Source organism: Nerophis lumbriciformis, linkage group LG13 (genome assembly GCF_033978685.3).
Source record: "Nerophis lumbriciformis linkage group LG13, RoL_Nlum_v2.1, whole genome shotgun sequence".
NCBI lineage: Eukaryota > Metazoa > Chordata > Actinopteri > Syngnathiformes > Syngnathidae > Nerophis > Nerophis lumbriciformis.
Window position 1 is genome coordinate 33,635,073 of NC_084560.2, and position 27,685 is coordinate 33,662,757.

General features: G+C 38.8%; 2 protein-coding genes across 5 annotated transcripts; one reads left to right on the forward strand and one right to left on the reverse strand.

Moving 5' to 3' along the window:
• Nucleotides 1–36: 36 nt before the first annotated feature.
• On the reverse strand, nucleotides 37–26,704 carry dnajc10 (DnaJ (Hsp40) homolog, subfamily C, member 10). 4 transcript variants are annotated; one of them, XM_061970979.2, is made up of 26 exons: nucleotides 26,680–26,704; nucleotides 14,673–14,731; nucleotides 14,361–14,578; nucleotides 14,139–14,301; nucleotides 14,014–14,064; nucleotides 10,928–11,010; nucleotides 10,710–10,841; nucleotides 9,008–9,101; nucleotides 8,867–8,944; nucleotides 8,714–8,757; nucleotides 8,582–8,647; nucleotides 7,507–7,572; nucleotides 7,358–7,447; nucleotides 7,184–7,288; nucleotides 7,009–7,123; nucleotides 6,822–6,949; nucleotides 6,628–6,744; nucleotides 6,463–6,564; nucleotides 4,392–4,452; nucleotides 4,213–4,307; nucleotides 3,973–4,106; nucleotides 2,815–2,868; nucleotides 2,589–2,736; nucleotides 2,376–2,498; nucleotides 403–510; nucleotides 37–316 (listed from the first exon to the last, which is right to left on the reverse strand). In XM_061970979.2, coding segments are annotated over exons 2-26 (2,388 nt in total). In that variant the 5' UTR covers nucleotides 14,674–14,731; nucleotides 26,680–26,704; the 3' UTR covers nucleotides 37–304. The 4 variants fall into 4 exon arrangements, with proteins under 4 accessions (XP_061826963.2, XP_061826959.2, XP_061826961.2 ...); XM_061970975.2 differs by lacking the exon at nucleotides 26,680–26,704 and adding an exon at nucleotides 15,032–15,443; XM_061970977.2 differs by lacking the exon at nucleotides 26,680–26,704 and adding an exon at nucleotides 15,032–15,443 and having other exon boundaries at nucleotides 14,673–14,740.
• On the forward strand, nucleotides 15,567–21,236 carry nup35 (nucleoporin 35). Its single transcript, XM_061970981.2, has 9 exons — nucleotides 15,567–15,855; nucleotides 16,148–16,315; nucleotides 16,377–16,495; nucleotides 16,568–16,619; nucleotides 16,679–16,787; nucleotides 16,865–16,934; nucleotides 20,656–20,784; nucleotides 20,850–20,975; nucleotides 21,039–21,236. The coding sequence occupies exons 1-9, from the start codon at nucleotides 15,843–15,845 to the stop codon at nucleotides 21,114–21,116; spliced, it is 864 nt and encodes a 287-aa protein (XP_061826965.1). The 5' UTR covers nucleotides 15,567–15,842; the 3' UTR covers nucleotides 21,117–21,236.
• Nucleotides 26,705–27,685: the final 981 nt, after the last annotated feature.

Here is a 27,685-nt window from a genome sequence, read left to right on the forward strand (position 1 = left end):
GTCCAAGTCATGTGACTCGAGTCCACACCTCTGGTATTTTGGAGTATTTTGGTTTTATTTTTGTACATTCAAGAATATAAACTGTTTGGTGTGTGTGTCAGTAACAGTAGTGTCTCACAGTTTTACCTCACAGAGTAAATACAAACCACAGAGACCAAATAAAATAAAATCTAAAGGAAAACAAGGCGGAAGTAGCCGATAACAAGAGTCCAGTGTGTCATCAGTGCTGCGTCTGTCTTGGGAGTGTTGGAAGGGGCCAATCTGTGGCACTAGCTCCGCCCATCGGGCAGTTAGCTCCGTCCCCTCAGAGTTCATCCTGCGCAGACAAAACAGTTGACTCGTTACTCCCGCCGTGGTGTTGGAGTTATGTTTTTGTTTGGTTTGAGGCTTATTGTGGCTCACCTTCTTTTTGTTGTGTGACCGCGATGACAACTGCTGTAGCCTCTGCCTGATGATGTCTGCGATCACGTTAGCCTCCCGACTGTTGATATGTTCTCCGCTTTGTGCGTGCTGTCAACACACACCTCTTATATTTAGACACCTGTGTTGCATGTATGTGTAGGGATGGCTGTTGTTCACATTTTTAACCCATACTATTACCAAATCGGTACTTTAGAAATGGTGCCGGTGCCTAAACCGGCACTTAAAAATGTAAAACGTGGCAATTTTGTAATTGTTTGCTTTTTATTGAATTTTGTGACATTTAAGTTGAACAGACTGATAACTTTATTTCAGTAATATAAATTAAGTATCTAATACATTCAAAAATAAGAATAAAACCTACCACAAATTGTCATAGCGATTGTCGCAATACAGAATATGCAGAAATTGTAGTTGTAATGTTTGAACCTCACAATTCCGGGTGTTCCTAAATACCACCTGGTATATAATATTAAACAGTAATGATTAAAAAACCACAGTCAAACTCCCGACGGTTAGTATAAACGTTTTAAATTAAAATTATTCGGAAAAACGTGATCGATAACTGCACTTTAATAAACTCACGGACTGGTTGGTGCCAGCGCTCTAGCCTAAATACTAACATGAAAACAAGAGACATTAACATCATTCCCTGTTAAGAAACAACATACCCCAATATATACTTATACAGACAGATTAGTGTTTGATAGGCGTGTCAAAAAAAAGCATTTTCAAATTAATCGCAATTCTTATTTGTAAAACAAAAATAAAAAAATAATTGTATTAAATTTTTATAATTTGTTTTTAATCTGTCCAGTCCAGCCACTTAGGCAAACCATATTGTTGATGTAGATGATTGTACAGATTTACTTTATAAAAAAAGAAGTGTTGGGTACTCCTCTTGTTGCCTTATTTGTATTTGACTTTAGTAAATGTTTGGGTAGCATCGTATTAAACAAAACCAGTTTATTTTAAGTCGTATAGAAATGTATCAGAGCTGTTTATTTATTTTAGGGAGGAATGTAGCTATTCATATAACGAGCACCCAATGTTATTAAAATAGTATTGATTTTGAATCGAGAACAGATTCTGAATCGAATCAATACCCCCAAGAATCGAATCATGTGGTGCCCAAAGATTCACAGCCTAAATGTCTGAGCAACTGAACTATTAAATTGTGTACATTGAATCTACACGGAGTGACTGTTCTATACTCCAGGAAAGAAAAAAACCAAGGGTTTTCTACGGTACGTTCAAGGACCGCTGAACACAATAGGACGCCACAAGGTCCGCCATAAATAATAAATAATAATATATTTTATTTGTCACATACTTTTCATTTAAATAAATCTTAAAGTGCTACATTACAAAGCAATATTCAAAACAATACAAGCTTAGCCACTAAAACAGATAAACTAGTAAGACAAAAGTGAAGCATAAGAAACACAAAACATGCAAAATAGTGGCTTTTTTTAAGACTGTGTCTATTTATTTTACTTATTTAAAAAAATTATAAATGTTGTTATACTTGTGTAGCGCTTTTCTACCTTCAAGGTACTCAAAGCGCTTTAATACTATTTACACGTTCACCCATTCACACACTGATGGTGGGAGCTGCCATGCAAGGCCCGAACCACGACCCATCAGGAGGAAGGGTGAAGTGCCTTGCTCAAGGACACAACGGACGTAACTAGGATGGCGTAAGCAGGGGATTGAACCAGAGCCGCGCCGTCCCACAAATAACTTGGTCAAAATATTTCAGTGTGTGTATAGTATTCTTGCAACATATCGACCATAGGTGGCTGAGTTCGCATTTATTTAACACGGAAATAAGGCACCAATAGCTTTTTCTGGGTACTACCGTATGCACATGTGTCATGTGTTTCGGTTTCTATTAATGTATGTGTGTGAGTGTGTGTGTGTGTGTGCATGAGTGTGTGTGTCTGTGTCCTCACCCTCTTGGCATGCTCGTATGGGTAGAAGCGCACAGTGGGGTAGGCGGTGATGCCTGCCGACTGACATGTCTGATAGTGAGCCTGGCAGTCGATCTTGCCAGCTCGGACCTCCCCTTTCAGGACCTGTCAACCCCACAGTGACCCGGCCCGTTTAGACCACCCCTACTCACCTTTCTTGTCCGCAACAAAACCAGGGAAAAAGGTGAGACTCACCCGAGCCAGGACCTCAAACTCAGGGGCAAAGTGTTGGCAGGGTCCACACCAGGGGGCGTAAAAGTCCAGAACCCAGTGGTCGTGACCTGCCACAACCAGAGACCTGAAGGAGTCGGGAGTCAGATCCACTGACGCTTTGGGCAGCGCGCTGAATGTGAACACACCGTCGATTGTTAATTGAACACGCGAGCCACGTTTAACCTGGTGAAGAAAGATGGCAACCCACCTGAGGGCCCAGGATTTCAGTGAGTGTGCGTCTCTGTGCCAGCCGTTGTAACTGCTACACAACATCAACACACAACATTAGCACTGCTACTCAATTCATCAATAATATTTGATTCCTTCTATACTGTGACTGTTGGGTTACAATAAAACTAATTAGGGATGGGTACCGTTCACAATTGAACCAATACGGTACCAGTACTCAACAGTGCCAATTTTCGGTACTTTTGTGTGTGTTTGTAAATATTATTATTAGTGATAAAATTTCATTAAAAAATGACCTGATTATGATAGCGGCTGTCCAGTTCTTATATCTGGTTTTATTATCACATCTCTCAGTTTCATTTTCAAGAATAACATTAAGTTGAAATTACAGTTGCAGGTCCAAGATGTTAGATGGCAGTAGGGTACAGTTTATGGCGTGTTGGTTTGTCTTTGCTAAATCTAGTCTTTTGTTGTGCTCTAAAAAGTGTTAATACTGTGTGTCAGTTGTTTTCAAACTTTTTTCATCAAGTACCACCTCAGAAAACACTTGGCTCTCCAAGTACCACCATAAAGACCAACAGTAACATACAGTAGCGTAGTAGGCCTAAATAATCATTAAAAACAAGGCAGAGGTTCTATTTAACAGTAATATTAAGTATTTTGGCCACTGTATCGTTACACACAGTTTGGACAGTACCACTGTGTTTAAATATTTAATTAGGTGATTAGTTGGCGTACCACTAGATAAAGGCTTTGTACTGCTAGTTTGAGAATCACTGCTGTAAGTATTGTACTTATTACGCACCAGCTGTTTGAGTGTAGCATGAATCTTAGTTGTAGTTTTCATTACCACATTTGGAGGTGTTGAATTCGCCTTGTGAACCTGTAGCATGTCTACAGCAAAGCCAATGCATATTAGCATCAAGCTAGCACAATTTTGGGAAAATGGAGCCTTTCTTTACTTACATTGGAGCGTTTTTTTGAGTCAGTTTCTTTGTTGGCATTGAAAAGTGCAACATCACCGGAAAGTAGTTTGGCTGAGTCAGCTCTCGGTGCTGCCAAGTGGCAAAGTGCGAAGATTCAGGCGTGATTTTAAGGGAACTGGTGCCCGGTCGGTGCCAAAAAGGTACAGGATTTAGGACACATCCCTACCTGTGAGGCACGCCGGAGTACTTACGTGTAGAGACCGGGTTTCCTGGTACTGCCCGAGTACAAGCGGATTTCGGGATATGCTCGCACGTGTTGACTCTGGCAGAAGGACTGAAAGCGCTGACAGTCCACAGAGCCGACCAGAATCTGACCTGCCAACATCTGTGAGGGGAGACGCACGTTAGGACATGTTTTATTACAGACAACAGTCGCCGCACAGTGTGTGTGTGTGTGTGTGTGTGTGTGTGTGTGTGTGTGGTCACCGTACCCGCGCCATGCGCCTCCACTCAGGCAACAGGGCCTGGCATGGACCACACCATGGAGCATAGAAATCCACCGCCCAGATCTTCCCTTCTTCTCGACCTGGGGGGGACAAAGAACGCCTGGAGGAAGTATACGAGCTCCTTGAGAGGAACGTTAACGGCACACGTGGAACACGAGGTTCACCTTGAACTTTGTCAGAGAAAGTAGGAGGATCTAAAACCACCACGGATGGATGGATGAGGTCCTGTAGGCAGAGAAACATCATTGTCTTTGTGTTTCCAGGCAGGGGTTACACATCACTGTACGCCAAAACAACCCGTTTCTTCCCTCAGGCTATCACAAGTGTCAGAGCAGTTGTTGTGAAATAACCCTGGAATAAATTTTTAGTCACCTCTCATTATTCAGACAAAATCATCTGGGAGGACACTTCCCTGCAAAAAAGGGAGGCTCCGAATACTATATTCATCTTATTAGCCCTGCACATACTAGCTATTTAAGTACTACAAATTCCCTGACTATAAGCCACTAATTTTTTCCAATGCTTTGAACCCTGCGGCTTATAAAACGGTGCGGCTAACTGATGGATTTTTCTTCGCTGACGACCATAATGCAAATTGTCAGAGACAGAATTAGGGGCTTGTGGAGCAGTGTGTGTGTGGGTGTCTTTAGACTTAGGAGTTGTAGGTCACATGGGCGTAGGTGGGTGTGTGTTAAAAGTATTTAGAGAGTAGATACACCCGGAGGAAACAGGAAATAGGATAAAGGGAAGAGGACAGGAGGAGCCGATACATTTGGGTGCCACTCTTTTGCTTGGCTTGATTTAGCTATATATTTCATTTTGTTTATCACTCGTTAGTCATCTTATTTTGCAAACCAATTAAATACACTTCAAATTCTCTCAGGAGTCAAGTGCGTCATTCAAGAGACAAACCCATTCTTATCCCTCCAGCAACCATCGAGAAACGTGGCTGCTACACAAATAGTTAAAAAAACAACAAAAAAACCAAGCAAAAACACTGAAACGGTGTTATTGTTTGTGTTATGGCGCCATCCTTTGGACGAGTTCACTCATTGCAGGTGCTGCATTCCCGTTCTGTTCGGACTGAGCTTTCAACCGAAAGTACAAGTACCGTTCCGCCTTCTTGCCGTCCATAGCGTTTTTACTAGTATGGATTCTTAATTTGTCAATCCGAGCAATGTTTGTAAATTTTACGAAATAACTAAAACCATTTATACCTCCTACACCGTCTCATGTGTGATGTCTGTAGTGAGTGTTTTCATGCATATTTGTTTACATTGTACAAAAAGAACAGTCTACCAAGTCAAATTTTTTGTGTGTTAAACAAACCTGGTCAATAAAGCGGATTCTAATTCTGATTCTTGACACAGTTATGCAAGTTGTACACAGATTACTTTGCATTGTGTCAAAACGCCCTTTCTTCAGCGCGGTCCCATGAAAAGATGAAATCAAATATTTGCAGGAGGGTTAGTGGTGTACAGTGTTCCCTCGCTAATACGCGGTTCATTTTACGCGGCCTCGCTGTTACACGTTTTTTTTGAGTGTGTAATTTTTTACAGTGTCGCATGCTTTTTTTTTTACAGCTTATGAATGCGCATTGTGTTCTGCGTCCTGATTGGCTAAGGAACTGTAGACCATTGTCAATCAATGTTCTTCATGCCATGTGTCCTGTACACTACATAATGCCTTCAGCTTGCCTAATTTAAAACATTGTTTGACACGAGCAGAGTGGCTCTTTATTGTTGCATGTTGGCTTGAAACATGTTTAGATCTTTGGTTTCATTCTTTAATATAGTAGTGTACTGTACGTTTTTTTTTTTTTAATCCACCAAGGTTTGGATTTTGGGAGTTTTCAAACGAGAGTAATGTGAGAAAATGTTCATGCCTGTCTAAGATAAGTTTATAAAGTGGGTGGTTAGGGGTTTTATAGCCTTAAAACCTATGTAAGAAATGAAAAAAACATATACTGTGCAGTACTGTAAACGAAAAAAACATAATAAATAAAAAAAAAACCTGTAAACGAAAAAACATGCGCAGTAATTGAAAAAAAAATAAATCCTGTAAATGAAAAAACATATAGTGTAAACGAAAATTATATATAATAAACAAAAACACATAAAAAACGGGAAAAAAAATCAACTTCTACTACACGGATTTCACTTAAAGCGGGTATTTTTTGGAACGCAACCCCCGCGTTAAAGGAGGGAACACTGTACTCACTTTGTGTGAGCGTACCTGTATGAACTCCAGAATGCCGTCAGCAGAGTGTTGTCCTTCATATTCATGAACGGATGATCCATTGAAGATGACAGTGGTGGGATAAGCGTGTATGTTGTACTGGCAACATGGACACAACAGTTAGTGTGCGTGTAGTTTATAGAAAGGAATGGTAGAAATCACCGTGGAGCAGAGATCCTGGTGGATGGTACAGTCCAAAGTACCAAACTTCATCTGTCCTGCCAGCTGAATGGAGGCTTTCCTCAACTCGGGGAGTAAAGCTCGACATGGAGGACACCACTGTGTACGCAGCACAACACAACAGCTACACAACAGCTACACAACTCCTGTTTAAAGCTTGTCGGAGAAAAACTGACCGGTGCGAAGAAGTCAACCAGCCAGGCCTCCTTCCTGTCCGAGGGGAAGTTGTCGGGCCTCAAGGTAGTCACGTGAGCGCGGACGCTGTCCCGAGCGAAAGCTACAATGTTGTACAGCACGTCCTTGCCTGCAGGGGACACAATGACGGGCTTATAATACAAAAAACGAGACGTGCAACAAACTTACCGTGGTGGATCTCAAAGTCGTGGACTCCCAGGCCTTTGAAGACGGCCACACATGCTTTGTGGATGTAGAGCGACTGACACAGCTGCGCGTCAGCGCTGCAGTCCACCCGGCCCACCTGGATGGACACACAGGTCACACACACACACTCTCAAGACAAAAGACAGCGCAGACCCACCTGTATGTGGTCATTGCGGAAGAAGGCCTGGAGCTTCTTGTACTCGCTGGGGTTCCTGTGTCCAAACGTGAAGCTCACCAACCAGCGGTGACGGGCCAGCTTGCTCTGAGACAGGAAGTAGAAAGGGAGTCACCAACGGGGACGCATGTCAGGAGTTTGGCGGGGAGTCTTTACATGGAAGGTGTCGGCGGTTAGCAGCTGCAAGTCGGGGAGACGATCGATGACCTGAGTGTAAATCTCTCTGCTGTCCAGAGTGCGGAGCCACTGGGAGGAGAGGACAAGTCAGCACATTGTTGTGTCCCCATGTGCACATGTCAACTCACCAGGACACTTCCTTGTTGATTCAGGGCACTTCCTGGTGGGAACAACGCAGTGGCTCCACTGGTTACCTGGCAACAAACAATCAAATCAATCGATTTAAGTATCATTATATTGCCTGTATTTTACTGACGCCACGTCCCGTTCATTAAATATGCCTGGTGGTCAAGCTAGCTCTGTTCTCAATGGGTACTAGGCGCCATTTAGCCTTTCTCCAAGAAAAAATGCCCTACGCTCATGATGTTTTCGACTGTACGAATCGTTCAAATCGCGAAAAAGGATAAACGCCTCTTTAGAGTTTCTCGAGAGATAATCAAAAATGCCTGGAAGAGTGCACGAGTTTACGAAATAACGATGTGAGCCCAAGGGAGCAGAGTCAAAGAATGCACGAGTTGGCAGTGATCACTTTGTTAAATGTTTAATACTTTTAAACGTTAATATTTCCCATTTAAGTATTATCTTGATATTACTTGTATTTCTTAAACACATGTTTGCTGCGAAAAAAGCACCAACTCGGTAAGTCTAAATTAACAAAAACAAATGTAAGCAAACCTAAAAGAGTTAAGCTTTTACCAAAGGCAGCAATCATATGTGAAGCTTTTAGCACATACATAATATTGACATCTATAGTTCTATTTTGATAAAGACAGGGAAAAACAAGCTACTCGTAAACAGTTATATATATATCCATACTCACATACAGTATATACACATATGTATATACTGTATGTAAATATGTATGTATACAATGTATCTATCTTCATAATGTAATGAATTTAAAATTAAATACCTCAAGTTTTGGTCTTTTATTAGTGTTTTTAAGGGTGAGATTAAAATAGAAATTAATTAGATTAATTTTGTACAGATCATAATGAATTAACTGCTCATGTTTTCCAATCGCTTGACTGCACTAATTATCTAACAATGGCTCTTCCAGCAGTCAATTAGTTATACAGTAGGTAGGGTTGTATCTTTTGCCTCATTCCTGTGAGAATCCTGCGTGTGACTGAAGCATGAAGGAGTGGGACTAGCCAGGACTAACTGCAGTGTACTCAAACAACCACCAGAAAGTACTTTTACCTGGAAACTCTGGCAGAGTTCTTGTTGTATGCTGCAGTCCATCCATCCCACCTTCACCAGGCCGTCCTACACAAACAACCAGCATGACCATGCAAATACTGTCCCAGCAACTGCAGTCCAGGGAGTTCTCACCAACATGGAGGCCAGTTTCTGCCTGGTCCTGGACTCCAGACAATCTGTGGAAACCAGCAGAGGCGCTTTGTTAGTGCGGTGGAAGCCGCGAGCCAGCTCGTCCGAGGTACGTCAACGTCAACCTCAGCGAGCTGGTACTGGTCAGAGTTATACCTCCTGTGTCCGAGCAGAAGGTGATGAGCCAGCCCAGCCCTGACGCGAAGGCGCTGTCGATCTCGCTGAACACGTTGCCTAGCAACAACACAGTAGCCCGGTGAATCTGTAGGCCCATCGGATAAGGTGAGTGCGCCTCACCTTGCCGCAGCTCTGTGACGCTGGTCTGGATGAACTGCATGCAGAAGGTCACCAGCTTGTCTTTCACACGCTCACCACTGAACTTCACTGGTTTCTACTCCAGCAGGGATTGAAATGAGATGAAATTTGAAATGTTATTAGTCTCTTCAAATAACATAGGGCTGTCTCTCGTATGGAGTACTTCCTTTAGCACATTTTATTACGTCTCAATTGGCACACTTCTGAACTTAATTAGTCTTTTGAGTGCATAAGTGTGTTTATGCTGAGAACTAAGACACTCATTACAGTCAAAAAGCTCTTTAGCGCCGCCCTAGTGGGTCCCTGAAACTTTTTAAAAAATGATTGAAAATGGAAAAAGATGACATCACGCCCGGTTGCCTCTTTGCACTTTGGCACTTGGCCATCACTCCAGCAGCACTGAGAGCGGACTCAGCCAGACGACCAGTACCTTCTAGGTAATGTTGCAATTTTCAACGCCAACAAAGAAATGTACTTTTTTTTTTTTAAACGCTCCAGCTTGAGAAAAGTGAAGCTCCACTTTTCCAAAAATGTGTTACCTTAATGCTAATATACATTGGCTTTGCTGTAAAATTGTATTTAATGGCGATTTCAACACCTTGAAATGTATTAATGCAAACTACAACTAAAATACATTTTACAATCAAGCAGCTGGATTTTCTGGGGCGCAACAAAAAACAAAAAAACACACCTTAACGTTACTGCCATCTAACGTCTTGGACTTGCAACTGTAATTGCAATTTAATATTAAATTTGCACATGATATAATAAGTACAAAGTAATAAAACAACAACTGGACAGCAGTTATCATCTCATTCTTAAATGTTGCAATAAAAATGAGATTTTTATTATAGAAAATAAATATATTTATTAGCACACAAAAGTACCAAAAATACCGGAAACTGGTATGGGTTCAAATGTGAACGGTACCGATCCCTGGTAAACATACAAAATAAGTGTCTTTCCTGGAACAATACTGCAGTGTAAGAGCACATTGTCAATATAAACATACATCTAATAATTATTGTTAAATATTACTTACACATTCAAAGTCTCCAAGGCTTTTAAAACGTATCCAGTAACAAACGTGTCTGCATCATTCAACTTACTGCGCCATGAGCCTAACTTAATGACAGAGCACATTGTCAATATAAACATGTATCTAATAATTATTATTTAATATTACTTACACATACAAAGTCTCCAAGGCTATTAGAAAGTATCCAGTAACAAACGCGTCCACATCATTCAACTTACTGCGCCATGAGCCTAACTTCATGACTTATCACCAACAAAACTATTACTGCTTCAACTTAAAGACAGCGTACCCAGACAGTAAGTGTTTTTCATACCTACTTTAGTTCTGCTTGACTAATTCCACTTGATCAAACCTTTTCTAACATTCCACACTACAAAATGATAAATGTACTTATGATTCCTGCCGATATTGTATCGGATCAACATTGGTATCGGCCAACATTCAAGGCTCCGATATATTGGCATCGTATCGGAAGGGGAAAGAAGTTCCATAGTCGGTTGCAATCTTGGCTACAAAGAGGAAGGAGAGGGGTTAACTGGAGTGGTGGCAATTCACCATTAAAAGGAGAACGTGTGTGAGTTGAGACACAATGAAGGCTATTTATTTATTATATATGTTCAATAAGTGAATACAAAGTATTGCTACCTGTCCTGCTGTGAAAATGTAGAGGCTGGGGTAGCTGCTGATGCCTTTCCTGCGACACAGGTGGTTGTTGTCGCCGCAGTTCACCGCCCCTATCCGGACCACGCCATCCATCTCCTTGGCAAACTCTCGCCACTGAAACGCACGCGTCATCACTTTTGACACAACTTTTGGGGCATCACAGCGCCAACATGATGGTACGACAAGGTGTGTTGCGTTACCGTCGGGGCCAGCTCGTGACAATGTGAACACCGCGGGAAATAAAAGTTGATGAACCAGATCTCTCCTGAATTCACAGCCGCCTCTGAAACCCACACACACACGTTTCACTTTAATAGCAAAATAAAACAATAGGAAACCTAGTACCGTACAAATTTTAGACCTGTAAAGTTTAAAACCTGAATAAATTTTTTTTACTTGTACGATAGCCACAGTTTGACCCTGGAATAGGTTATTTATATTTTATAATGTTTAGTTTGTACTGTTAAACTTCTTTTTACACTTATAAACCGTTAAGAATGTTTAAAATGTGCCTTAAAACTAAAAAAAGCTTGTATGATGGCCACAGTTTGACCCGGGAACAGATCATTTCCATTTTACTACTACTTTAAACATCGCCATTTTTTGCACTCGTATGACAGTTAAAACTGCTAAAAAGTGACTTAAGACACCGCCTATACACTTTGTATGTTGGCCACAATTTAACCCTAAAACAAGGTTATTTCTTTTTCTATCCCCTTTTGTTTTCACCTTTTGCTACTAATTTTCTTTTTACACTTCCACAACAGTTAAAATGTGACTTCATACAGTGCCTGTACATCAAATTAAGCTTGTATTAGGGCCACAGTTTGACCCTGGAACAGATTATTTCTATTTATACCCTGTTTTGTTTTTACGGTTTCCTACCATACTTTTGACATTATTAGGACCGTTAAGAATGTTTAAAATGTACCTTTTAAAACATAACCTATACACTTAAAAGCCAGTATAATAGCCACAGTTTGACCCTGGAGCAGATTATCTCTATTTATATCTCTGTTTTGTTGTTACTTTTTAATATTTTTACCCTTTTAAGACCATTAAGGATGTTTAAAATGTGCCTTTACCTAATGTCTGTACATTTAATAAAGCGTGTAAGATGGCCACAGTTTAACCCTGGAACAGATTATCTCTATTTATATCCTGTTTTGTTGCTAATTTTTACTTCTATACACTTTTAAGAATGTAGAGAATGTTTAAAATGTGCCTTAAAACATTGCCTGAACACTTAATAAAGCTTTTATAATGGCCAGAGTTAAAACTGCAACATATCATTTCTATTTTATACATTTGGTGTTTTACTTTTTACTACTATACTTCTTTTTACACTTTTAAGACCGCTAAGAACGTAGTTGAGTTGATTTGAGATTTTTTCGTAAAATGTACCTTTACACTTATCAAAGCTGTAAAATGGTTGCAGTTTTACCGAGGAACCGATTATTTATATTTCATACTGTTTTGTTTTTACTACAATACTTATTTTTACACTTTTAAGACCGTTAAAAATGTTTTAAAATGTAACTTAATACATATCCTTACTTAATAAAGTTTGTCTGACTATTTGTCTGACAGACTATTTGAATATGTAGCCTGTTTTGTTATTACATTTTACTGATATACTTCTTTTTACACTTTTTAAACCTACAACAAAGTTTAAAACATGCCTTAAACATTGCCTTAACACTATATAAAGCTTTGATAATGGTCATAGTTTAAAGCTGGAACTGATTATTTCTCTTTTATATTGTTTTGTTTTTACGCTGTACCATGACAGTAAACAGTGCCTCACTTCTTTTTACACTTGCATGACAATTTAAAAATGTTTAAGATGCGCCTCCAAACATTGCCTGTACGCTTAATAAAGCTTGAATAATGGCCAGAGTGTGATCCTGGAACATGTTTTGTTTTTACTTTTGACTACTATACTTCTTTTAACACCTCTAAGACTGTTAAGAATGTTTTAAAATGTGACTTCATACACTGCCTGTACACCAAATTAAGCTTGTATGATGGCCAGTTTGACCCTGGAACAGACTTTTACTATTTATATCATGTTTTGTTTTTACTACTATACTTTTGACACTTTTGAGACCGTTAAGAATGTTTACAACGTGCCTTTGAAAACACAGTCCGAACACTTATTAAAGCTGTAAAACGGACACAGTTCGATCCTGGAACAGATTATTACTAGCCTCCTTTGTTGTTACTTTTTAATATTTTTACACTTTTGAGACCATTAGGGAGGTTTAAAATGTGCCCCTAATAAAGCTTGTATAATGGCCACAATTTGACCCTGGAACAGAGTTCCATATTGTATTGTTTTTACATTTGACTAATACACTAAACAGTGCCTCACTTCTTTTTCCACTTGTATGACAGTTAAAAATGCTAAAATGTGCCTCTAAACATAGTCTGTACACTTAAAAAGCCGAGATGTTGGCCACAGTTTAACCATGGAACAGATGATTAATATTTCTATCAAGTTTTGATTTTACATTTCACTACTATACTTCTTTTTACACCTCTACAAACCCTTAAGAATGTTTCAAAATGTGACTTCATACACTGCCTGTACACCAATTTAAGCTTGTATGATGGCCACAGTTTGACCCTGGAACAGACTATTACTATTTATATCATGTTTTGTTTTTACTACTATACTTTTGAGACCGTTAAGAATCTTTACAACTTGCCTTTTAAAACACAGTCCTAACACTTATTAAGGCTGTAAAATGGCCATAGTTTGACCCTGGAACAGATTATTACTAGCCTCCTTTGTTGGTACTTTGTGTTTTTGCACTTTTGAGACCATTAGGGAGGTTTACGACGTGCTTTTCAAAACACTTGTTAAAGCTGTAAAATGGCCACGGTTTAACCCTGGAACAGAATATTACAATTTCTATCCTGTTTCGTTTTTACTGCTATACTTTTGACACTTTTGCTACCGTTAAGAATGTTTACAACTTGCCTTTTAAAACACTTATTAAAAAAAAAATGGCCACAGTTTGACACTGGAACAGATTATTTCTGTTATACATTTGATAATAATTTTCCTCTGGGAAAAGTGGTGCACAGGTTTACCATGAATTGATTTACGTGGACCCCGACTTAAACACGTTGAAAAACGTATTCGGGTCTTACCATTTAGTGGTCAATTGTACGGAATATGAACTGCACTGTGCAATCTACTAATAAAAGTTTCAATCAATCAATCTATCAGGTTGGATTGCGTTGATATAAAGATAAAGAGGATACGACCCATTCTTACCAAAGTCGCCGCTGTCCAAGGTGATGATCTCCAGGTCGTCATCATAGATGCCTGAACACGACGACACAGAAGTAATCATTCATTAAATATTGGACAGTTAACACCTTCAAATGCTGCCCACTCACCAAAGTCGTAGCGGTAGTAGTTCCAGCTCTCGTAGCGTCCTCCCTGCTGCTCGTCCAATCCCTTCTCTCCATATTTGTCGTATTTCTTGCGCAGGTCCTCATCCTTCAGAACCTCATAAGCCCGGTTCACCTGCAGGAACTTCTCGTGGGCCGACGAGTCCCCCTGTAGACATTTTATCAACGTAAACCGGTCTTTCCATCGGCTCATGTGATGTCGCTCACCGGGTTCTTGTCAGGGTGCATGGTGAGGGCAAGTTTCTTGAAGGCTTGTCGGATCTCCCTGGTCGTGGCCTCCCTGTTGACCCCCAGCAGGTTGTAGTAGTCGCTGCCGGCGGCGCACACAGCCCCCAGCATGGTGACAAGGAGCAGCCATGATAGGAACATCCAGATGGGATGGTGGACACACCTGGAACACATCACCTGTCCTCCCATTGCGGCCACTGGACCAGATAGGAAGACACAAACTAATTTAGGACTGGTTGATGCAGACGAACCAGATCACTTGCATTTCTTACTTGGATAAAACTTACTTACTTCAATAAAGAAGTTTATGTTTTTCAATGTTCTGTTGTGGTGTGTGCACACCTGTCCATCTGCAAAAACTGTATGTGAGAATGTCCTGTCGTTTTGTATATTATAATTGGCAAACCACACACAAACTGATCATTGGAAATGGAAAAAAAACACATTTCCCCGCAACTCAAAAAAACTTAAATTTGCTATTAAGTAGCAGAAGGGATACATAGCTAGCTAGGAAAGCATAATTAGTTTCCATACGGCTAATTAACGCCCTTCTTTGTGACGCTTAGCTGTTTATAATGAACCATTTCGGTTTGAGTTGAAAGTCTGTCAATACGGACCAAAGTTTACTTTTTTTTAAATATGCTTTTTACCTGTAATGCGTCTTAAAACTTCTAGAAGTCTCAGCTGATAATATCCGCATCCACATCCGTCTTACGCCGGAATGAAGTTTGTAGTTACAAACTTCACTTCCGTCCCGTGCCTTTCCAAATAAAAGCCATATAGTCGGCCAGGCTAAAGTGTGTAGATGGCAGTTTCTGTAAATACGGTATTTTAACAATAAAGTTACTAATGTACCCATTTTATTCTGGATCCCACTCATATGTACACACAATATGGTTACATTTGTTGAGTCTGGTTTTATTTTGACAACTTCATCAGTGCTCATACTGTGATGACATTGCACAGGAGTTTGGTACGTTCAAGTGTAGAAACGACGATCGCACATTTCTACTTTCAATACGATCTAAAATAATTGATCGAAAGGTAATTCATCAGTTGTATTAAAATATTAAAGTCATACAAAATTCTGTGAAAATAATATTATTCACTTAATGTTAAGAAGTTGTCATGAATACTAAATGGTTGGACAAGGGAAATCCTTAGATCCCTGAACGCATCCACTGCTTTCACTTCCGGTGTGTTCATGGAAGAAGAACCTTCGCATCGCAACCGGCAGGCGCTCCTAAAAATAAAACGTTTGAACCGTGACACTTTTTAAAACAAATTTTATTTTCCCATTTAGGCGATATCAATTTGTTTAAACTCAGCCATTCAATATTTGTCACTCCCGGCACTCTTGACACGTTTGCTCGCACCGCTAGCCTCGTTAGCTGGCGTTAGCTTGGCGTCACTTCCTACGTTTGAAATCCGCGGCCAGAAACAAAAGTTGTCCAAAGTGTGATGGAACTACAAGGTAAAGTCACTCTGAGCGCAGCTGCACGTGTCTTTAAATGCGTGGTACTGTTTATTGTTGGCCATCTTTTTTAAAAGTGTTGCTGCTTGCTATCAGTCATATAATTCTACTTTAGTCTATTTTTATTGTTTTATAGGTCATTAAATATTCTACTGCATATACATGATCATATAAGTAATTTAAACAAACATGCTACAATTTGATAAAACGTCTATAAATAGTGTAACATTTTAAAGTTAATTGTTGTCCCCTCATAGCCAATCAGATGACTTAAAAGTGTCTTGTCCCACAGTCGGATCAGAACCCATGACTCTGGGCTCCCCCACGTCCCCCAAGCCCACCCTGGGCGCCCAGTTCCTCCCAGGGTTCTTGATGGGCGACCTGCCTGCACCTGCAAGCCCGCAGCCCCGCCCCTTCAGCCTGTCCACGCCCATTTTGGAGAGCACAAGTGCCCTTAAAGGTGAGGACGGCAACACCTGTGTGTTCTCGTCATTATGTTAATGTGTGTTCTGTGGTGGCAGGAAGCTCCACCCCACAGCCTGTAGTCCACACCCCGAAGGACAAAAGCGGAGCCCCGCCCATTCGCAGCATCCACGACGAGCTGGTTACTGCGGGAACGCCTCTGAGCGCCAACAGGCAGGTTGGTATGGCGGCGACGTCTTGTGAACTACCAAGGTTGACTCATATTCATTAACTCTGTACCTGCGTCCAGTCTTTTCCCATCATGCACTCCCCAGCGTTGGCCCGCCAGGCGTCCACTCCAGGTACACCAACACTGCGTCTCAATCGGCGTTCTTCCATACTTCAGCTTTTTTTTGTCCAGGTGTGCAGCAGTTGTGCATGTCTCCAGCTCAGGTGGACCCCTTTTACAGTCAGGGGGAGGCTCTGTCCTCTGAGGACCAGCTGGACCAGACCTGGGTCACCGTCTTTGGGTAGTTTTCTGTTTTCCTCACCGCTAACACTCTAACGCTCTCTGGAATGTACTCACCTTTTGTTTTTGGCTTTCAAGTTTTCCTCCTGCCTCTGCATCCTACATTCTCCTGCAGTTCGCTCAGTATGGAAACATCCTCAAACACACGGTGAGACACGCACACACACACACACACACACACACACATATATATATATATATATATATATATATATATATATATATATATATATATATATATATACCGGTATATATTTATTTGCTTCTTTTTTCAAACAAATGATTTTCCTTTTTTTGGAGAAATGTTTCCGATTTTATACAGAATTATTTTGTGAAAAATGTCATTTTATTTTGTGGATCTATTTTTGGATAAAATATTTGTTCCCTCATGTTGCTGAAAACCTGCCTTATTTTGTAAATACAAAAAACAATCCTATTTTTCATCGGATTTTCAGAATGTTGTTAAAGAGTCCCCTATTTTGCAGAAAATCTCCCTTATTTGAAAACAAGATTTTTTCTTTTCATAAAAATTCTCAAATTTTGTAAAACAAAATAAATGAATTAAAAAATCCATTGTTTTGTTGAAAATGTCCCTTATTTTCCCTTTATAATATGGGAAAGTAGAAATGTTTTGAAGAAAATGTATCCCTCATTTTTTTGCTGAAAATTTTAAATATATATTTATATTTAATAAAATTGCGGAAATGTTCCCTTATTTGGCAAAAAATGTCCCTGAATTTGTGAATATTTCCCTTATTTTGTAAGTTTTTATTTAGTGGATTTTTTTTTGGATTAGAATGTATTTCTCCCATTTTACTGAAAATCTCCCTAATTTTGTAAAAAAAACAAAAAAAAACCCGTATTTTTCATAAGATTAACAAAATGTTCGTAACATTCCCCTATTTTGCAGAACATTTCCTTATTTTGCAGAAAATCTACCTTATTTAAAAAAATATTTACATATTTCCTGAATTTTGTAAATCAAATTAAATGTATTAAAAATGCTGAAAATGTTCTTTATTTTGCAGACAATTCCCCTTATTTTCCCATTTTGTTAGAAAATAAAAGTAAAAAAAATAATTCTTAATGTTTTTTTGATGAAAATCTCCCTTTTGTTAAAAAAATATAAATATATATATATTTTTAAAGATTAACAAAATGTTAATTAAACAGTCCCCTATTTTGCAGAACATTTCCCTTATTTTGCAGAAATATGCCTTATTTCATATATATTTTTTTTTTCCATAAAATTTCCAGAATTATGTAAAACAAAATAAATAAATTAAAAAGTCCTTATTTTGCAGAAAATTTCCCGAATTTTGCAGACAATTTCCCTGAATTAGAATTAAAAAAAATAAATAAAAATTATTCCTAATTTTTGTTGAAAATGTCTCTTATTTTGTAAAAAAAAATATATATTTATCATAAAATTTCCCAAATTTTGCAGAAATTTTCCTTATTTTACAGGAAAAGTCCTGATTTTTGCAGACATTTTCCCTGATTTTGTGAAAATGCTCCGAATTTTGTAAAATGTTTGTTTTGGATAAAAATGTATTTCTCTCATTTTGCTGAAAATCTCCCTTATTTTGTTAAAAAAAATATAAATATATATATTTTTAAATATTAACAAAATGTCCCATATTTTGCAGAACATTTCCCTTATTTTGCAGAAATATGCCTTATTTAAAAAAAAACAAAAAAACAAATATATATATATATATATTATATATATATATATATATATATATATATATATATATATATATATATATATATATAGTATATATCTATATTTAAAAAAAAAAAAAATATATATATATATATATATATATATCTTTTTTTTTTTCCATAAAATTTCCAGAATTTTGTAAAACAAAATAAATCAATTAAAAAGTCCTTATTTTGCAGAAAATTTCCCGAATTTTGCAGACAATTTCCCTGAATTTGTGAAACATGTCCTTTTATTTTGTGGATTTACTTTTTGGATAAAAAAGTATTTCTCTACTTTTGCTAAAAATCGTACTTATTTTTAGATTTCTAGAATGTTGTTAAACAGTCCCCTATTTTGCAGAGTATTCCTTTATTTTGCAGAAAATCTCCCTTATTTAAAGAAGAACTATTTTTGTTTTCATAAAATTTCCTGACTTTTGTAAAAAAATATTTTTATTTGGCTGAACATGTTTCATTACAAGTTCACTTATTTTGTAGTAAAATATTTATTTGACAAAATGTGTCTTATGTTGAAAAACAGTCCCCTATTTGGCAGAACATTTCCCTTATTTTGCAGAAAATCTACCTTATTTAGAAAAAAGATATATTTTCATAACATTTCTGGAATTTGTTTTAAAAATAAATTATTCCTAATTTTTGTTGAAAATGTCCCTTATTTTGTAAAAAAAAAATTCTAATTTTGCAGACATTTTCTCAGATTTTGTGAAAATGTTCAGAATTTTTTAAAATCTTTGTTTTGGATAAACATTTATTTCTCTCATTTTGCTGAAAATCACCCTTATTTTGTTTAAAAAATATAAATATATATATTTTAAAAGACAAAATATTATTAAACAGTCCCCTATTTTTCAGAACATTTTCCTTACTTTGCAGAAATATATGCCTTGATTAAAATATATATGTGTATGTGTATGTATATGTGTATATATATATATATATATATATATATATATATATATATATATATATATATATATATATATATATATAACATTTTTTTTCATAGAATTTGCAGAATTTTATAAAACAAAATAAATAAATCAAAAAGTCCTTATTTTGCAGAACATTTCCAGAATTTGCAGACAATTTCCCTGATTTTGTGAATATTTCCCTTATTTTGTGAAACATGTCCTTTTTAATTTTGTGGATTTACTTTTTGGATAAAAATGTTTTATTTATTTATTTCTAATTTTGCTAAAAATCTAACTTATTTTCAGATTTCCAGAATGTTTTTAAACAGTCCCCTATTTTGCAGAGTATTTCTCTATTTAGCAGAAAATCTCCATTATTTAAAGAAGACATATTTTTTATTTTCATAACATTTCCTGACTTTAGTAAATAATAATAATAATAATAAACATGTTTCCTTACAAGCTCCTTTATTTTGTGGGAAAATATTTTTTGGACGAAAATGTATCTCATGTTGAAAAACAGTCCCCTATTTGGCAGAATACCTTATTTAAAAAAAAAAATATTTTCCTGATTTAAAAAAAAACTTAGTTTTACTATTTTTGACTGCAAATTTCCCTTATTTTGTAAAAAAAATATATTTTTTTTTCATAAAATGTCCCAAATTTTGCAGAAATGTTTCCTTATTTTGCAGAACATTTTTAAAATTTTAAAGACATTTTCCCTGACTTTGTGAAAATTTCCTGAATTTTGTGAATTATTAATTTTTGGGATAAAAAAAATTCTCTCATTTTGCTGAAATTTTTTTGAGAAAATTTATTTTTTTGCCAAAAATTTCTCTTATGTTGAATAACAGTCCCCTATTTTGCAGAATGTCTACATTATTTTGCGGAAAGTCTTCCTTATTTAGAAAAATGTTTCCAAATTTTCACAAAATTAAAAAGTCCCTTAGTTTGCAGATAATTTCCCTTATTTTGTGAAAAAAAATCCCTTAGTGGGAAAATTTGTTTTGAGTTATGAGTCCCCTATTCTGTAGAATGTTTCCCTCATTTTGCTGAAAATCCCCCTTATTTAAAAAACAAATGATACAATTTCCCAAATTTTGTCTAAAAAAAAGAAAAAAATTAAAACGGCCTTTTTTTGCAGAAAATATCCCATATTTTGCAGACAATTGAAATAAAATGTCCCCTATGTTGTGTGTATTTCCCTCATATAATGACTGGTTGCAGATGGCGTCTCCTGGCAACTGGATGCATCTTCAGTATCAGTCCTGGCTGCAGGCCAGGAAAGCCCTGTCCAAGGACGGGAAAGTCTTCGGAGACGCCATCATGGTGGGCGTCAAACCCTGCATCGACAAGGTACGCGTGACCCCCGCTAAGCTTAAACCCGCTCTGGACTTTGACCCCCACGTTCCTTTTGTCAGAGCGTGATGTTGGAAGCCAGCGAGGTCGCCGCCTCTCCTCGCCGCAGCTCCGCCCTCCCCTCCACCCCGTGCTCCGCCTTCAGGCCGCTCAGCGCCACCTACAGGACCTCGGGCAGCGACTACCAGGTGACCAATGGCCCCTACCCTGACAAAAAAAAAGCCCAGTTTGAACGTTTTGTGTGCGTGCAGGTGGTGGCGGACAGACAAACCCCCAGGAAGGACGACAGCTTGGTTTCCAAAGCAATGGAGTACATGTTTGGTTGGTGACATCATCATGACTTCATCATGACATCGCTGCTGCTGATTGGATGATTGGATGCTGTGTGTGTGTGTGCCTGTCTTCTTTTATCATCAGATTTTTAATGTGTAATAAAGTTTGTACATGGAGTGAAAGTGTTCTCCCATTTTTCCTTTTCCCAAAGTCGCTTACAAATCTTGTCAGTAGCGTTTCTGGGGCCTGTATAGGGAGCCTGTTAAAAATGCTGGTTTTTATTCCATACATTTGGACCTTTTTGCGGCCCTTAACATGTAGGAAATGTCCCTATATTTTTGCAGGGGCGTCGGGTCCGGTGAAATATTTAATACTTTCGGGGGCCCCCCAACACTAAATGTTACATTTGACTCAGTAGCGCCCCCTTTAAAAATGTGAATATATGACCCCCTGCTACCAGATTCACACACGTCGATCATGAGAGGACGCACGCAAAGGTCTCAAGAATCCATATTGGAAAGTAAACAAGAAGTCGGCCATCTTTGTTTCGTGGGCCAGTTTTAGGCTGAAAAGGGGTCGTACTTGAACAAACTCCTCCAAGGGACTTTGACCAAATGAGTCGCAGTTAAAACGACAGGCGAAAACTTGCAAGGGAAATTTGCCTATGCCATAGGATGTGTGCGTGGCATAGCACCAAACATTGATGTGATGGCTCGCCACAAAATTTGAAACAAAACAAAACTTGACTAATTCAACTTGATAAATTCCTATCTTAATCGGTACAAATGACAACATGAAGTGTCTTATGGGTCAGTATCTGTCCGTACCCATTTGTAGTGGGCGGAGCCTGGCGCCGAAACTTGCTCCTCGCCATCACCGGTGAAACTGTCATCACTTGAAATGATCAGACAAATGTGAATACATTTAGCCTTGCTACAGGATGTGGGCGTGGCATGGCGCCAAACGTTGATGTGATGGTTCGCCACAAAACACGAGACGTTAGTAACTCGGCTCCACATGTTCAGAATTGGAGTACAAATGATGATGATGACGCCCTGAAGTGCTGGATTGGTCAGTATTTGTACTTATTCATAGTGGGCGGAGCCTGGCAGTGAAAACAGCTTCTCGCCATCATCAATTAAATGGGTTGTACTTGTATAGCGCTTTTCTACCTTCAAGGTACTCAAAGTGCTTTGACACTACTTCCACATTTTATCCATTCACACACACATTCACACACTGATGGAGGGAGCTGCCATGCAAGGCGCTAACCAGCAACCAAAGTAGACCAAAAGCTGGTTGTCATGAGGGTATTTGGTTTCCCTGCAACTCACCTGTTGCAGTCGACGTGCAGGATGACATGAGAGGCGCTGATGGCGACAGACACTTTGTGCCACTGGTCGTCAGCCAGGCTGTAGGGGAACACCTCAGTATGGGGCTGCTGGCCTTTGGTCCGGTAGTGAAGACGCACCTCGCTACGCTGCCCGCTGCTCTCCAGCTCCAGGAACCTGTTCTCCGACTGATGGATGGAGAGGATGACCCCTGAGTTGAGGTGCTCTTGTTTGAGGGTCACCAGCACAGTGAACTCTTTCTTGCCTCTCAGCTTCTGGACAATTTGCTCCGAGACCTCGTCCGGAGCTTTTACTTCCCTGGAGGAGCCTTGGAAGTGGAACGCTCTGGACTCCCTGTGGAAGCCTTGGACCTGAGTAACTCCATCAAATCCATGTCCAGGCATTAGTAGTTCATCAAACACACTGATGCGCAGAGCTGGGTCCACCCCGAAACCTTGCACTGAGCCAGAAAAGCACACAACCAGAAGAAGCTGTAACAATCCCATGGTGAATGTAGGTTTTTGAAAAAATTAGTCCATATTTTGGCCACTTCTGGGAGATGATCGGTTTATTTGCAATCCCGGATGCTGAGCGGGGGCATCATCCAAACTTTACATGCCCCGACGATGCCGATGATGATGAGGAGGAGGATTTGCGGTGGCGTGAACAGGGCAGCATGGACTATGAAACAAGCAGCGTGAACTAAGCATGAAACCGTAAACATGGCATGAAGCAGAGTGATGTCGCCAGTTAAACTTTTATTACGCCACTTTAGACAAGTGCTTCTCAATAATTTTCTGTTACACCCCCCTCAAAAGAACAAAACATTTTACATGACTATACATAGTATCAGTTGTCTATGAAATTGTTATAAGCACATTTCTGCATAAGAATGAATTACATTTTATATAGCGCTTTTTCTCAAGTGATTCAAAGCACTTTACATTGTGAAACCCAATATCTAAGTTACATTTAAACCAGTGTGGGTGGCACTGGGAGCAGGTGGGTAAAGTGTCTTGCCCAAGGACACAACGGCAGTGACAAGGATGGCGGAAGCGGGGATCGAACCTGCAACCCTAAAGTTGCTGACACGGCCGCTCTACCAACCGAGCTATACCGCTTTAATGTCGATAAAGAGTATCTTTATTGACATTAAAAGGGGGAAAAAAAGACACACAGATCAACCTACAACAAAGAATAATTAACCTTTTTTTGGACTAACAGAAAAGATTTAAAATTGATCAATTTGCCTAAAATGAAAAAAAAAAAAAATCCTTATTTAAACTATGAAAATGTTTGGACTATTTGATAGTGAAAAATAAATAAACTCATTAAATGATAATACATTCATCCATCCATCCATCCATTTTCTACCGCTTGTCCCTTTCGGGGTCGTGGGGGGTGCTGGAGCCTATCATATTGATCAAAATACATTAACTCAGGAGCACAATACAGAAAACAATTATTTAACCTTCAAAACAAAAATGAAACAAGTGGTGCTGATTTTTTTTATAAACAAAATGAGGAAGTTAAGATTAATGTCTACAATGAGCACGTTTTGTAGCGCACAGCTTTTCAAAGTATGATACTAATAAAGCATGTCCCCCCCATCACACTTGGGGCAGTTGGTAGAGTGGCCGTGCCAGCAACTTGAGGGTTCCAGGTTCGATCCCCGCTTCCGCCATCCTAGTCACTGCTGTTGTGTCCTTGGGCAAGACACTTTACCCACCTGCTCCCAGTGCCACCCACACTGGCTTAAATGTAACTTAGATTTTGGGTTTCACTACGTAAAGCGCTTTGAGTCACTAGAGAAAAAGCGCTATATAAAAATAATTCACTTCACTTCACACGGCATCGCACCCCGCCCACCTTAACCGCCCCCTTTAAATGACACAAAGAACATTGACAGCAATGAGTTGAAATGTTTGTTCTAAAGTGTACATATTTTACAAATTACAGTATTTGTCTAAAGTATTCCCAGCGCTTCACTTTTTTCTCTAATCATTTTGTCCTCAAAATTCTACACACAATACCCCATAATGACTGAATTGTTTTTTGTTTTGCATACTTCGCACTAAGTACCTTTTCAACCATCATAAAATGTTTTCATAACTTTTAGGATGATACATGGACTTACAACTGAGGGGGTCTGTATCGCTTTCGCTGGCACTTAACGACTTTAAGGAGGGTGGCAGGAACCCTGCCGCACAAAAAACTACGGATTTGCTGATTTGCTTTACGGCCATAAGTCACTCCCCGTTTTCCAATTCGTTGAAAAGACAAAAGTCGACGCGAACGCCTATGTGCAATTACTGCTATCATGGCCGAAGCTCCAAAGCAACCAAAGAAACGACAAGTTTTGTCTGAGGAGACAAAAAAAGAAAAACCGAAAGACAGTCAGGGATCAACATTGCCCCGGGTTTCCGTCGCTGGCGCGAGCTTAACATCGAGGAGGGATTTTGGACCAATGCTGGACTAGTAAGTGACTTTCCATGTTCAAATCATAATTATAACGCTAATGTAATGGTAGCTATCGGAAATTTGCGTGGTGGAAATAATTAACCACCAGCGTGATAGTTCCTCACTACTCTCTCTTTGCTTGGGACCTGCATCCGTATTCTTGGCAGTAGCGTCACGTTCGTAGAACAATCCAAGATCATTTCTTGGTACTGTCTGCTATTTAACATCAGCGTAGCCATTAGACACCTAATATCTGTGAAAATATGATGTCAGTTTGATGCTGTATGCGTTAGTCCTCATGGGATATGTGGTCCTTTTCTGACCAAACACTACCTCTTTTGTCCACTGGTGCCACCAAAATCAACCAATACTGAAAGTCCTGAACTGAGGTTTTAATAATAATAATAAATATCCCATGTACAGAAGTATTCACAGCCTTTGCTCAATACTTTGTTGATGCACCTCTGGCAGAAATTACACCTCAAGTCTTTTGGAATATGATGCCATAAGCTTGGCACACCTATCTTTGGGCACTTTCAACCATTCCTCTTTGCCCTAAGGCGGGGGTCATCAACCCGCGGCTCTAGAGCCACATGAGGCTCTTTAGCGCCGCCCTGGTGGCTCCATGTAGTTTGTTTTTTTAATGTATGGAAATGGAACAAAAATGGGGTGAAAAATATGATTTTTGTTGTAACATGGTTTCAGTAGGAGGACAAACACGACACAAACCTTCCTAATAGTTAGAAAGCCCACTGTTTAATATGTTTGTGTTTATGCTTCACTGATGAGAGTATTTGGCAAGTGCCGTTTTGTCCTACTAATTATTTTTAGCGGCCCTTGAACTCACCGTTGTGTGGACTGTTACTCAAAAGTTTGTTTAAATGTACAACTTTCTCCGTAGCTGCCACGGAAAGACGTGTTATGTGCCACTCCTTCTTTGTCTCATTTTGTCCACCAAACATTTTATGCTGTGCGTGAATGCACAAAGGTGAGCTTTGTTGATGTTATTGACTCGTTGGAGTGCTAATCAGGCCTATTTGGTCACGGCATGACTGCAAGCTAATCAATGCTAACATGCAATTTAGGCTAGCTGTATGTAGGTTAAAATATCTAATATAGACACTTACATCATGTGTTGTCTTCATTATAACACTTATGTAAGACTTTTAAAGTCATTTTGATAGGCTAATATATCTAATATAGACACTTACATCATGTGTTGTCTTCATTATAACACTTATATAAGACTTTTAAAGTCATTTTGATAGTAGGCTAATATAGCTAAAATAGACACTAACATCATGTGTTGTCTTCATTATAACACTTTTATAAGACTTTTAAAGTCATTTTGATAGTAGGCCAATATAGAGACTAACATCATGTGTTGTCTTCATTATAACAATTATATAAGACTTTTAAAGTCATTTTGATAGTAGGCTAATATAGCTAATATAGACACTAACATCATGTGTTGTCTTCATTATAACACTTTTATAAGACATTTAAAGTCATTTTGATAGTAGGCTAATATAGACACTAACATCATGTGTTGTCTTCATTATAACACTTATATAAGACTTTTGATTTTTTTGTGGCTCCAGACCGATTACTTTTTTGTATTTGTGGTCCAATATGGCTCTTTCAACATTTTGGGTTGCCGACCCCTGCCCTAAGGTGTAGCTTTGTCGCCCTCTACTGGTCAAATTAAGCGCCACATGTGTTAAACGCGCTTAGATCGAACAACACGACCACGAATACACATTACATCACAAAGTCAGCGATTTCAAGACAAACAAACTAAATATCTTTCTGCACGATATTTACTTACAAAGGTTTGACCAAGTTTCGTGACGAAGCTTACACGCGTGGATTTCTACCGTTGTTCCTTCTTGTCCAGAACATATATGTCCGTCGCTTGAAAGGTCCGACAGAAAACAACGACTCGGGGCGGAACGTGCGTACTTTATCGTTGAGTCGTTGTTAAAAGTCCAATGTTCGCAATTTTTTTTTCGTCATTTATATTGAACAACAAACATATATGCACAATGTACATAAAAGTCAACATATTCAACGATTTGACACATCCAGTAGGTTGAGCAAATTATGACTTTAACAAAACATGTCAAGGAAAGAAAATAAAAGCAAATACAAGTAGAGTATTAAAAATAATAATAATGAAGTGGCGACTTGTCCAGGGTGTACCCCGCCTTCCGCCCGAATGCAGCTGAGATAGGCACCAGCACCCCCCGCGACCCGAAAGGGACAAGCGGTAGAAAATGGATGGATGGAATAATAAACAATATGATTAAATACACAATACAAAATTCACCAAAATTCACTTAAATTTTTTCAATAAAGATATCAATTTAAGGGCTTTTGTACTTTTAACTATTTTGCAAGATTTAATTGACAATTTGAAACCATTCAGCCAATTAGAAAATGTAGGTTTTACTTTCAGAAATTGACATTTGTGTACAATTTCTTTTGCTTGCAGTATAATAATATTGACAAACATTTCTATGTTACCATCATTTATAAATAAAGTTAAAGTTAAACTACCAATGATTGTCACACACACACTAGGTGTGGCGAAAATATTCTCTGCATTTGACCCATCACCCTTGATCACCCCCTGGGAGGTGAGGGGAGCAGTGAGCAGCAGCGGTGGCCGCGGCCACGGCCGGGGATCATTTTTGGTGATTCAACCCCCAATTCCAACCCTTATTTGCTGAGTGTCAAGCAGGGAGGTAATGGGTCCCATTTTTATAGTCTTTGGTATGACTCGGCCGGGGTTTGAACTCACGACCTACCGATCTCAGGGCGGACACTCTAAC